Raw genomic sequence first — 13136 nt, forward strand, 5'->3', positions numbered from 1 at the left:
CATCTTGTGTATCGAGATCATCCATCAGAGCCAGAAATCTGGTTTTGTCTGTGAGGTTTGTCTGAAGTAGTGTCCTGAGGAAAAGGTGAAGGCCCCACATCTTGAGACACTGAAACCTTGGCCGTGCAAAGAACTTGTTCCACGGCTCTCATCTTGCAGTGTTTTAGAGTGCCAGTTTCTCAGATAGTTCTAGTTAAATACAACTTGTAGGACAGATTCAACTGAGCACTTTTCAGCAGGATCACTGAGCTCATTGTTTGAAAGTGTCCCTTTTTGTCCTCTAGACTAACAAGACAACACAGTTCCGGCATGTCCAGCAAATGACTTACAGCCTGATAGAGTGGAGGTCACAGATCCTGTCTGGAACCCTCCCCAAAGATGAGCTCGCTGAGCTCAAGAAGAAAGTCACTGCTAAGATTGACTATGGCAACAGGTAAATCCCAGACTGGGTCTGGAGGGGAGGGGAGAATCCAAATCCCAGGAAAGGAAATAGATGGCTACTAATAGGAAATAATGGAAATGGCCACGAGGCGAGCACTGAATTAAGCGTCCACTGGAAAAGGGACAATTAGAGCTTCCAGTTTCCATCACATTGTAACTAGCCTGGCAGGTGGGCTTGTGGCAGTTGGTTCTTTGTATGCCAGCATTCTCTTTGACTTGGCAGACCTTACCTGTCTTCATTCTGCATAACTGCTGGCACATGATGGCATTTCCCATGGAGCACAGTTTGTGCCTGGCTGGCAGGAGCTGGGATTTGGATGCTGGCAATGAAGTAAACTGCTTTCTCAGCAGTTGAGTAATGTCATTCTATAGGCCACCAAAACTCCACCTTTCATCAGTTTGGAGGGAACAGGAATTGTCTCCAGAACTCATTTATCTGCCTGTCAGACTTGATTCAGGTCAACTAAATCAATTAAGAAGAAAGCTTGTGGTAAAGAATAATAATCAGCCACAATCTATTAGCTTGATAGGTACACATAGTGTTTTGTTAAAAAAAACAGCCTTTAAGCAAGAACAAAGGAGATGTCACCTTAAAATTAAGTTACCTGATGAATTATTTTTCCCTATAATAAGAAAATGGAGAATAACTCTTTTGAGGCAGGAAAGCCAGCAACGTGATTATTGTGTGGAGTTGGTTTGCATTGGAGCTGTGGGTTTGTGCTCTTTCTGTCACCTCTGCTTCTTACATCCTGTCATTTCTTTTGTCTTCTGACTTGCGTGCTATTCAGGATCCTGGGTTTGGACCTGGTTGTACGAGATGACAATGGGAACATCTTGGACCCAGATGAAACCAGCACAATCTCTCTCTTCAAGTCCCATGAAACTGCATCCAAGAGGATTGATGAAAGGATCCAGGAAGAGAAGGTCCATCTCTTGTCATTGGCTTTGTCCTTCTCAACTAACTAGTACCCACTGTATTTTTACATTCCTCTTAAGGAGATTGTGCTACTTTGGCAGCAGAGCTAAACTCTTCTGTTTGTTTTTAATGGAAGTGCTCTCCTTTGCAGTCCCTTCAACAGAACTTGGACCTCCGAGGGCAGCCAATATTCAACACGACACATACATACAGCCTGTATGTAAACTTCAAGAACTTTGTCTGCAATATTGGAGAAGATGCAGAGCTGTTAATGAGCCTCTATGATCCTGATCTCTCCAAATTCATCAGGTGAGGGGTTTCTGAAGATGCAGAAGTAATTCAGGCATCACTGGGGTCATTCTAAAGAAGCAAGTAGAGGTTAGAAAGGAAGATCCAGCAGATCGATTTTTCCAGTTCTGTTGGTTGCTGCCTCAGGGGAGATTTGGAAGGGGGTTATTTAATTTCAGATGAGATTTTGGAGAAGTCAAGGTTCTGAGCCCATGCACTTTTAAAACCAGGGCATTTGGGGGATATTTAGTCAAAATCCCAGATTGTCTTTTTACGTTCTTAATTATCCCTGCTGTTGCACTGGACTTGATGCATTTGCTTCCAGTTGAATCATCTATATATGCATGATGTTTGCTGTCAAGTCAGTGCAAGTTCACACCTAAGAGTTGGGCATCTTTTACCAGTAGGGGAAGATACAAAGAACTTTATCACTGAAGCATGTGTGTGTCAGGCACACTCTGTCTCCATCACTGGAGTTATCAGGTGTGGACATGAAGTCAGAGTTCTGTAGGGAGGTAACTCACATCCTGCTTGCCTTCTGCCTTCGCTGCAGTGAGTCACTTCAGAACCAGAAGATTTTTTGGTAGAACATTTCAAATATTCCTAAGAGATCGAAATGCCTTTGAGCTTTTGCCAGGAAATGGGAATTTCAGGTGTTGCTTGATTTAACTTTTCTTCCTTTATTTGCAGTGAAAATTACCTGGTTCGTTGGGGCAGTAATGGGATGCCTAAAGAAATCGAGAAACTGAATAACCTTCAAGCAGTCTTTACTGTAAGTTACTGTATTTACACCCTGGAGATTCTTCCCCATGCTGCAGACATCTGAGTTTTGGGTTCTTTACCTCTCCCCTCTTCCCATGGAGCAGGGACAGGGTCACATGCAGCATTTTGGGGTGTTTTCATGGACACTTAAGATGTTATAGGTGGCCTCAGAGAAATGCTGAAACATTTGGGTTTTTTTATGTATGTCCAAAGCAGCAGTAAAGGTGTATTATTTTCCATAGTACTGTCAGTGAGTGTTGCTCACCCATGCATTGCTGAAAATCCTATGAAGCACTTCTCTGTTGGAGCCTAACCGCAATGAAAGTCTAGGCTTGAGATCACAGTTGTTTGTTTTTCAGTCCATTGCTTTGCTGATCCTTTTGTGTTGGAGTTTGTTACTTGCAACAAGATGTTAATGGAGGATTTGTACATCAATGGAATAACTTCTGACGAGTAGCAGAGGGTGGTACAAACTGACTGCCTGGTCATCAGGATCTAGTATTTTGGTGATTGACATCATTTACTGTCCTTCCAGTACTGCGTTATCAGAGAGGAATGAGAGGGTTAGAAATTGCTGGGTGAAATTGCCAGTGTTTTGTTGTTTTTTCCCCTGGGACTCAAAGGGAACAGGTTTTCCTTGTAAATACCCAATAGATTTCTTCTTGTATGTGTGTATAGTCTAACAAAACCCATCGAACTGCCTCTGACTTCCTCGCTTCCATTGCTGAAGCAGACTGATGTAACCTGGATTTTAAATGATTTCTAGGATTTAAGCAGTTCTGACTTGATCAGACCGAAAATCAGCTTGGTGTGCCAGATTGTGAGGGTGGGGCATATGGAGCTGAAAGATGGGAAGAAACATACCTGTGGACTCCGGAGGCCCTTTGGTGTGGCAGGTATGACACATTCCATCCATGGAGAAAAGAGCAAGGGACAATGGGCTTGCAACAGGGAAGTGTGTGCTGTGTGTCAGCAAAGCCTGCTAACCTCTTAGTGTCAGCATCTCTGGCTTCCAAATGGAGATGCTGATACTGAGCTGGATGTAGTACCCCTTTGAGACCTTTTAATGAACGTTGTATATGAAGATGAAATACTGTTCCTGTTCTCTTCAATCACTCCCTAGAATGATAACACACTGCCATCAGCACAATACACTTTTTCAGATACTTATCAAGGAGGGATTTGCTCCTCAGGACTAATGGGGTAAAGCTGGAGGTTTTAAAGGAGCCTTGGTGAATGAGACATCCAGTTCCTGTTCAATTCCTGTGATATCTTGTGAAGAGACCTGCTTGAAAGTTGTGCTGGAAAACAAGTTCGATATAACCAGTATTTGAAATCTAAGTGTAATTTCTTCGCCTTGAAATGCCAGAGTCCCACCAGGTTTTTATCAGAGTATATTCACATTCTTTTACCACAGGCTGACTTACATCAGTGAAAAAGTGCCTTTTAAATAGTTGAGATGAGAGTGATGCTGTTATGAGTGGCATTGGCCCAAAATAAGCAATTCTTGTTTCAGGGCTCATAGCAGGAAGTTCTCTCTGTATTCTTTAGCAACTTGGCAAAACTATGGGATGAACTTGTGTCATTGCAGTGATGGACATAACTGATATCATACACGGGAAGGTGGACGATGAGGAAAAGCAACATTTTATTCCATTTCAGCAGTAAGTACTGGACTTCAGAGTTCATTGCATATCTGGCTTATTTAAAGCAGTTGTCCTTTGGAGAAGGACGGATTTGTATGGGAGCCTGGCAGTGTACCAAGGGCTCTACAAATAGATTAGCTTACAGCAGTAGTCAGCTCTTTGAAGGAAAAGGTTTTTGTCAGTCCTCTGAAGCCTTTGTTCCCCTTGCTTTGCATGTCTGCACGATAGGAGAAACTGCTTAGGGAGTTGTGGCAATGAGGTGGAATTGCTAGGTACCCTTATAATCTGAGGTAAGAAAGAAGAGCACAGAGGAATGCTGTGGGGTCTGAGGGATGGGACCTCTCAAGTGGGTTGAGAGGCAAGATTGTCAGAAACACTTAAACTTAGAGCTCGGGTATGTGCTGAGCTGCTCCCGTGTGAGGCCCCAGCTGCATTTGCTCTCACAGGTCTGCATGGTCTGTGGGTGGAAAACAAGAGCTGTGGAGCTGGCTGGGTTTGTGCTTGTCCTGAAGGCTCCTATAGACAAATGTAGTCACCGGGTCTGTAGGTCAGTGTTACTTATCCTAAGCCTGAGCTGGCACTGTGGTGCATTTCCTAGTTTGAGAGTTTAAATGTGTTTCATTGGGTTTGTGCAGGTGAAGAAGTAAAAAAAAAATCCCATGGAATCCTTTAAGGATAAATTTCTTTGGAAAACAGGCAGTGTCGGCCAGCCCTCTCCTTGCAGAGCACATGCTGGCTGTTAGGCTGTCTGCTTCCTGGTCCCTCTTGTTGTTCTTCTAGGATCGCCATGGAAACATACATCAGGCAGCGACAGCTCATCATGTCCCCACTGATAACTTCCCATGTGATCGGAGAAAATGAGCCCCTCACTTCTGTCTTCAACAAAGTCATCGCTGCAAAGGAAGTGAATCACAAGGGGCAAGGTATAGCAGTTGGGTGAGAAGCTAATGGGAAAACCTGGTGCAGGGAAGGGCTGCCCTGCCATACAGAGGGAAATAAATGGCTTGTGAAAGTCCAGAACTCAGGAGTTTGCTCCCTTCCCTGAGCCAAACGGATGGTCTTTGTAATGCTTGTGAGGGGGATTGGAGCTAGATGATCTTAAGGTCCTTTCCAACCCTAACTACTCTATGATTTTATGATCTGTTCTGACTTGGGTGAGAACAGCTTCTCTTGCTGATGATTTATTTGCTACTAGTGCAGTACTACTTTTTATATGGACATCAGATGTTTTTAAGTGAACATGGCTCTGGATTTAAGCTGCATTATTCAGGATTCTTCTGCTCGTGTGTCTGGACTTTACTCAAATACTCTAGCAGATTCAGCTCAGAAAGTATGTATTTTATGTCAGAGAATCTGCTTGCACAGCAAGGTTTTATTCTAGGAACTAGAGAAGTGGGCAAGTGAAAACCAGCTTGGGATATTTAAGGCATTCTTGCATGGAGATCACGTGAAGCAAGTTTTCTGTGAAGCATAACCTCAGATGTCATGTTTTCATACTCTGTTTTTCAGTAAACAAGCATTACCTTTCTTTTCTTAGGTCTTTGGGTCTCCCTGAAGCTGCTTCCTGGTGATCTAGCACAGGTTCAGAAGGATTTTTCCCACCTTGTAGACAGATCAACGGCTGTGGCTCGCAAAATGGGATTCCCCGAGATAATCCTTCCTGGTAAGTCCCATGTGCCTCTCCCCTGCCATGGGGTGAAGGAGCCATTTTCTGCTATGAACAGACTTATTTTAAAGCTGTTTGAAAACTTGTGTTCATTTTGCTTTGAACTTCCAGCTGATCTTTTATTTCTATCAAGGCAGTGAAAACATCAGCTTCCTTTTTGTATTGATAACTGATGGTGTGTACACTGTGGGGGAGCAAAACTCTCTGTAGTCAGAGAGACATTCCTGTTGCATATAGGTTTCACCCTGCTTTATTTAATCCATTCAAAGTGGATTTAGCCCTATAGAGCTCAATACATTGAATAGAAGTTACATAGACAGAGGTTTATTAAGAGGAGAAGGGTTGATTTTAAAAGATTTTGTATAATTTGAGATGAAGATGAAATGGTGTGATGTTTGGGGGTGGTTAAAGGCTCAGTAAAGGCTGAGAAGAAGGTAAGGATAATGCTAAATGTTGACCCATAAAACTGTATGAGAAAACCCAAGTCATTAAGGGCTGTGACTTTCAGGTGATGTTCGAAATGATATCTACGTCACCCTGATACAAGGGGAGTTTGACAAAGGGAAGAAGAAGACTCCCAAGAATGTAGAAGTCACCATGTCCGTGCATGATGAAGATGGAAATCTCCAAGAGGTAGGAGGCGGTTACAAGGCTGCTGTCTTTGCTAGATGATGGTTCCAGTCTGTAGGATCTTAAGTACTGCATGTATGCAAGAACTGTCTGATACCGAACAAGAAAGAGTACAGGTAATCTCAGTGACCCAATTTGAATACTTGCTTTGGTATTGATTTGGGGGTTTTATAATCAACGAGATGTAAGCAGATCTTTAGAGATTCTGTTAAAGTTTGGAAGAGTTGACATGCATTGAGCTCCCTTGACTGGAAAGCACAGACTTGAGTAATTCTGGCAGTTATATACTCTGAAAATTTCAGACCCAAGGTACTTCTTGCTTTCACTCAAGACCTTACCTCTTCTTCCCCCGCCCATCCTTGTCTTCTTGTCCAAAGAAAGCTATCCATCCTGGTGCTGGTTATGAAGGTGTCTCCGAATACAAGTCTGTTGTTTATTATCAAGTCAAGCAACCTTGCTGGTATGAAACCGTGAAGGTAGGAGTGTGGAATTTACAGTCTTGCTTCTTTCATGTAGAAAGGGACCTAGTTTAAAACCAGTATCTGCATCAGTAACAGAATGTCCTGTAAATTGACTGGAGATAGAGAGTTCTGGTGTTGCATTTTTCCCTGTGTTATCCCATGCAGGTGTCCATTGCAATAGAAGAAGTCAGTCGTTGCCATTTGAGATTCACTTTCCGTCACCGGTCGTCACAGGAATGTAAGTACCAGAAGATCTTCAGGAGTCCTGTTCTCTTCCTACTCTCACTAAGGTTTTCTGAGTATCCACCAAAGCTGTAGCATTTGCATTTCTACCTGTTTCCAGTGTTGTGCATTTTCTTTCAAGCAGCCTTTAAAAAAGGTTTGGTGCTGGTTTTGTTCTAAACCTGAAACGAGATGGGGAGGAACATATTAGCTCCCTTGAAAGGCAGTTGTCAGTGTTCATTGCTGCTTTGGCTTCTGTGTGTATGGTGTTGGTTTTAATTGATTTCAGAATTCAGTGCAAGTCTGGTGAGCTTCTGATGATCTTCCTATAGGAGGATTTCTCATTAGGGTAATGAAAGGCAATGAGAAAGTTAGAGCCCTGAAACAAGGTCAGCAGTGTAAGACACAGATGTGTGATGCTGTTAAATAAAGAAGAAGCTGCATGTAGTTAGAGAGCTGCATCATGGCTAGTATGGGCATAAATAAGACAATTCCTAATAAAGCTTTTTCCTTCTGTTTGCAGCTAGGGATAAGTCTGAGAGAGCTTTTGGCATGGGCTTTGTGAAGTTGATGAATGCAGATGGAACCACACTGCAAGATGGCAAACACAATTTGATTGTTTATAAGGTAGTTTGGGCATTTGCAGTCTTCACTTTTGTTTGACTCATCAAAACAACTCTGTGGCTGACTTTTTTCCTAGCAATGTAGATACCAGCATTGGAGAGATCTTAAATAACTTTTCAAGGATAATAGGGTGTTAGATACATAGATATTCACCTTAAGAGTGTGCAGCAAACAGGCAGGTGAATGCCTGCTTTGGAGGATCAGTGTGTGATGAGAAGAAAGATCTGGTGCCGTGAATCACAATAAGAGGAAAAAGTTAATTCAGTGTAGTAGTAAGTGAGGGGAGCAGGAGCCCTTCTAAACTTTGTGGCTCAGCTCTGAGAATAGCTAAATTCATTGACAGTATGGACAACTTCTGTTCCCTGAAGTTAGAGGCCTGGATAAGGTGTTTAAAGGAAAAGGTGTTTAAAGCCCTCTGTGGCTGTCTTGAAGTGTGTCTGCAGATGAGAACTCTAAGAGTTCAGATGAGGTGTGCTCAGCGCGAGATAACCCTTGTCTTTGCTGTGCTTAACAACAGGGTGATAACAAGAAAATGGAAGATGCTAAATGCTACTTAACACTTCCTTGTACCAAAACTGAGATGGAGGAGAAGGAGACCCCCTCGGGGAAGAATCTGCACCATCTAACCAACTTCACACCCACTAAAGATAGTACAAAAGACAGCTTCCAGATTGCCACTTTGATCTGCTCCACCAAACTTACCCAGAATGGTAGGACTTGCATGAGCAGCCAAGCCATATCATGCTGGATATTTGAAATAAAAAGGGTGCTTTTCTTTATGCAATTAGCTTTAATCTTGCTGTTCCATGTGCTGGTGGAATCATGTTGCCAGCACAAGCTGATGTTACACAGCCACTAGAAACCATGTCCGCATCTTAATGTCCTTTATACAAGAGGTTTCAATTTTAACTGTAAGAACCACCTCCAGGAGACTGCTCTAAGGTAAACACAAGCACTACTAAGAGCACACTCCAGTAAAATGCCTAGCTTGAAATGCCTTCTCTTGAGTACATGAGAAGCCTGCAAAGTTGTCCACCAAGTGCCTTGTGTTATCAAATTACACCAAGGTTTCCATTCCTAGCAAAACTCAACTTTCTTGCAAAGACAAAAGAGCCGTCTCAAGGTAATACTCTATACATCAGTGTGAGTTTTCCTTGTAAGCTGGTTCTAAAAATAACCTCTAGTCCTTGTTCTGTATTGTTGTGCAGCCATGAAGTCAGCTGTGATGTAATCTGTATCTAATTGCTGATGTTCTGTCTTGCTAGTTGACCTGCTGGGTTTGTTGAACTGGCGTTCTAACTCCCAGAACATAGCTCACAACCTAAGGAAGCTAATGGAGGTGGAAGGAGGAGAAATTGTAAAGGTATGCAGAGAGATGTGAGTCTCCTTGTTATTCACTTAGGTGTGTGCTTGATGTGGACCTTAAAGGGTTGTAATTGTGCTGTATCCAAAAGCTCTCTGTATAGGCTGTGAGAACCCTTCTAGTTGCTGAGCAGTAGAGCAGAAGTTATACTTTGCCCCAAGAGCTCTCATGAGTGGAATTACACAAGTTAAATGTTACCAGGATCAGGGTGATAGTGGTGACTTTATTTTCCCCTGTATCCTGAACAACTAAAGTAAGTGTTGTGTCATTGCACAACAGTCTTTATGTACAGCGTTATGCCTTTAGTACAGTGTAATGTGGTTGATTTGCCCCAGTGCAAGCTTAAACTATAAAGAATTGTGTGCAGTAGGTCTCTTGCTAGATAAAAAGGGAATGAAACAGAAAAGTGGGGCCACTCAGAGCTGGTAAGAAAAGATCCTGCTTGCTATAGTGAGAGAGAATAGTGTGATGACCGTGACAAGGATGTGAAGGAACACAGGACTAGGATCCCTTTTTCAGTGTTCATTCATGGGCAGCTTTTACAGATCAGCTGAGCTAGGCTGCAAGGGGGAATATGATCCAAAAGAGTAGTCTCTTGTGCAGGATTCACGTTGTCTTTTCCCACCCTTTTACTACTTTTTTCCCCTCAAGTTTTTGCAAGACACCCTCGATGCACTTTTCAACATCATGATGGAAATGTCAGAGAATGAAACCTATGACTTCCTCGTGTTTGATGCACTGGTGAGTGAGTCTTTTGTGCATTTGGAGTACTTGGTTTTCAGCTGTGTTTACAGGCTGTTCCTGGTACTTCCTTCAGATGAGTGATTGGTAATTTGCTCAAAGAAATCAATTCTATTTAAACATTTCTTAAAGCATCTTAAGGACTGAGATACGCAGCGAGCTTTTTAGTAACCACAGTGAAAACGGGAATAAATGTTTACTTAATTTATAGTCATTTCTTCAGGTGACTTTTAAGTTATCTGCATTAAGGCAGTTTACAGCAGAGAAGAGCCTGTTATCTGTCTGAAGCCCTAAATGAAATGTTCGGGGTCATGGTGGTGGAGGATTTGTGGCTGCGGTTGCAACCTCTGCACCCTAAATCCTAGCCCAGGGTTTAGGCAGTAGGGATGACTGCTCCTGAGAACCTTGAGAGAAGGACTGTAATGACTGAGTAAAAGACTTCACAGGGAGTTTTCTGTGTCTTTGGAGAGGCTGTGTGCTAGGTGTGTGAAAGGCACCAGCTTTGGTGTTCAGTAACAGAGCTGCATCATGCTGATCAGCAAACATGTACTTGACAGTTCAGGAAGAAAGATGAAGTTAGATGTATGCAACTGACATTGGTCAGAGGAGCAAATACAGGGGGACAGAATGGCCTACCTCTAATGCATGTCATTGGAGTAACAGGACTGAGTATTTGCCATGATCATCAGTATCATTTCTTAGTTTGAAAACCAGCCTTCAGCAGCTGTGCGCATAGCAGCTATGACAGTGTTACCTAGACTGTGCATAGTGCTGCTTCCTGTGTCACTGCTGGAGCTTTGAGAAGCAGCTCCCTTTAGCTGCTATGACCTGCCTTCCCTCCGAGCAATGATGTGGTCACACACACTGCAGTACTTAGCCACTATCAGAATATGAATAACACTATCTGCAGCATTAATGCTTTTAGGAAAACAAACAAAACCCATGAGCCAGCAAAACAAATGGTGTGCAATGAGAGCCTGAGTTCTGTTCGAGTGAGTTAGAGGTTGTGGCTCTGTACATCTGTTTCCTCTTGTGTTTTTGGCAGGTATTTATTATTTCTTTGATTGGAGACATCAAGTTCCAGCATTTCAACCCTGTACTTGAAACTTACATTTACAAGCACTTCAGTGCGACCCTGGCATATGTGTAAGTATTGGTAACCACAAGCCCACAGATGGTTTCGGTAAACTATGCTGATGTGATGAAGGCAGCATTGACCAGACAAGAGTGTTCCACCTTCTTCTCTGCCTTCAGGAGAGAAAGAAACTCTGTAATTGCTCTTTTTCCCCTGTAAGAAGTTTCTGTTGCAGAATTCCTTTTTTTCTGTGAAGAAAAAACACAGCTTTGTGGAAAATCCTGTCCCAAACTCTGTGATTCAGACTTTCTTTTGACCCATACTCCTCTGTCTGTGATGTAAAAAGCATCTTCATGTTTTTCAGCTTGATTTCCTATTGAAACAAGTTTAGTGCAGTTTGTGTACATCTCTCCCTTATGACTTTTGAGTGCTTTGGTCGAGTGTTGCTGCTGGAAGATCTGGCATCCCATAAAGCCAAGGATTTTGGAAGGAAATAGGCTGTGAAGAGGAACCCTTGTCTGCTACTGATTTATTAGACTGTAGGAATAAGGAAGCTGGGCTTCCACAGAAACCTAGCTGTGTCTGTATGAGTTCTCCTTTTTCTTTCTTTCCAAAGGAAACTCACCAAAGTGCTGAACTGTTACGTGGGAAATGCTGATGACTCCAGCAAGACAGAACTGCTGTTTGCTGCTCTGAAAGCCTTGAAGTACCTGTTCCGATTCATTGTGCAGTCCCGAATACTGTACCTGAGGTGAGACCAAGGTCATTGCCATCCTTATGTCTCTTTTTGGAAGTCAGTGGAGTTGCTTCCAGTCAGCACCACTGGAGGGGATATTCTTGAGCATACCCTCTATCCTTGAATTAAGAGTATCTTCCTGCCCTTTGTAGCTGGAGAAAGTAAGTGAAATAAAAGTTGAAATGCCTGATCTGAAGAGGAGAATCCTTCTAGCAGTGTTTTGGTAGTGCTGAAAAGTAACCCATTCTGTATTAAATAATCAAAACATTAAGAAACTTGGAGAAACAAATGCCCCACAGTTGAGAGGTGGTGATGATACCGTGTCCAAGCAGGGCATGGTCAACAACAGTGTTTTTGCTGTCGCTTCAAAGCATGTTTTCAGAGATTTACCATGAATGTTTGCTCATGTTCATTGTGGCTCTTTTCTTTCATAGAGAATGAGCTACTTGATTCTTGGAACCCAAGCAGAATGTGATGCAATGGCAGTTTGAAAATTGCAGTGTTCCCTTAGAACAGATTGCAGCAGGAAATCACTGCAGAATCCCTAATGCCATTTTTACGCTCATGTCTTTGTAGAAGGAGACTGCATTAAGATGTTGTTCCATAGGATAAAATCATATGTCAGCTACTACGACACTGCTAGATGTGTAGCATAGATTTTTGTGTGTAACTGGCCCTTGCTGGTCTTTGCAGGTTTTATGGGAAAAGTGAAGCTGGGGATGAATTTAATGATGCAATACGCAAGCTCTTCCTCTCCTTCAATGTCCTCATGGACCGGCCTTTAGAGGAGGCTGTCAAGATTAAGGTATGCATGATGTGCAGGGCAAGGGAAGAGCTTTTATTAATAGATACAGTTGGGGGAGCGGGGCTAGAAGAAGGGACAAGATTTGGGGCACATAAAGCCCATTCAGATGAGTCACACCCCACCTCTGACTGTCTGTTTTAACGAGCTGTATGTGGCAGGAAAGGAATGTTTAAGCCCCAAAGTTTATCAAATAAAGATGAGAGCCATGGCTTTGCTGGAAGCCCTTCAGCACCTGCTAGGGTGAAAGCTAACAGCCAATGAAGATGTCATCTACTGCAGTGTGCAAGGCACTTCAACCAGTAACACCAAGCTTGAGGGTGATGGAGATGGAGATGTGAAACTAGTGCAAAAATCAGCGATGCTGGGAATGAAAGTAATGAAAAACCAAATGGTTCCTAAATTTATTTTAGATTTTAGCCTTGTTCATCTGGTGTCACCCGGATTGTGAGCCTTCTGTTTGTGCTCTGAGAGCAGCCGTGGAGTGAGGCTGCTAAATTGCTAAAGGCAATGAGGCCTTTAGATTGCGTTATTTCAGTTCTTGTAGCCAACGTGGTTTTCTCCGCTTGAAGGAAAGATTGATTCTAAACTTTTAATTAGCACTTGAGAATCAAAGCTGGCTTTAAATTACCCAGGCAGTCAGAGTATCTGTCAGCAGCCATAGAACAGAGACCTTTCGTTGCTGTTGCACCTCATTGTCTGGATGCTACACTTATGGAAGCCATACTACTACCTACATAACTTATTACTGTTTATGTGAACA

General features: G+C 42.8%; 1 protein-coding gene across 1 annotated transcript in view; it reads left to right on the top strand.

Annotated features, from left to right (window-relative positions):
• Positions 1 to 13136, top strand: part of DOCK5 (dedicator of cytokinesis 5) — a 68833-nt gene that overhangs the window by 26194 nt on the left and 29503 nt on the right. The window contains exons 6-23 of the mRNA XM_062617017.1: positions 285 to 433; positions 1230 to 1365; positions 1509 to 1666; positions 2336 to 2417; positions 3174 to 3303; positions 3999 to 4071; positions 4834 to 4976; positions 5591 to 5716; positions 6228 to 6352; positions 6727 to 6825; positions 6976 to 7048; positions 7556 to 7659; positions 8174 to 8366; positions 8922 to 9019; positions 9671 to 9760; positions 10806 to 10906; positions 11452 to 11586; positions 12265 to 12376. Of these exons, the coding sequence (XP_062473001.1) occupies positions 285 to 433; positions 1230 to 1365; positions 1509 to 1666; positions 2336 to 2417; positions 3174 to 3303; positions 3999 to 4071; positions 4834 to 4976; positions 5591 to 5716; positions 6228 to 6352; positions 6727 to 6825; positions 6976 to 7048; positions 7556 to 7659; positions 8174 to 8366; positions 8922 to 9019; positions 9671 to 9760; positions 10806 to 10906; positions 11452 to 11586; positions 12265 to 12376 (2127 nt within the window). The remainder of the gene's footprint in view (positions 1 to 284; positions 434 to 1229; positions 1366 to 1508; positions 1667 to 2335; positions 2418 to 3173; positions 3304 to 3998; positions 4072 to 4833; positions 4977 to 5590; positions 5717 to 6227; positions 6353 to 6726; positions 6826 to 6975; positions 7049 to 7555; positions 7660 to 8173; positions 8367 to 8921; positions 9020 to 9670; positions 9761 to 10805; positions 10907 to 11451; positions 11587 to 12264; positions 12377 to 13136) is intronic.

This window comes from Pezoporus occidentalis, unplaced genomic scaffold (assembly GCF_034315485.1).
Source record: "Pezoporus occidentalis ecotype Australia unplaced genomic scaffold, CSIRO_AGI_Poc_V1 ctg191, whole genome shotgun sequence".
In the NCBI taxonomy this organism is placed as follows: Eukaryota; Metazoa; Chordata; class Aves; order Psittaciformes; family Psittacidae; genus Pezoporus; species Pezoporus occidentalis.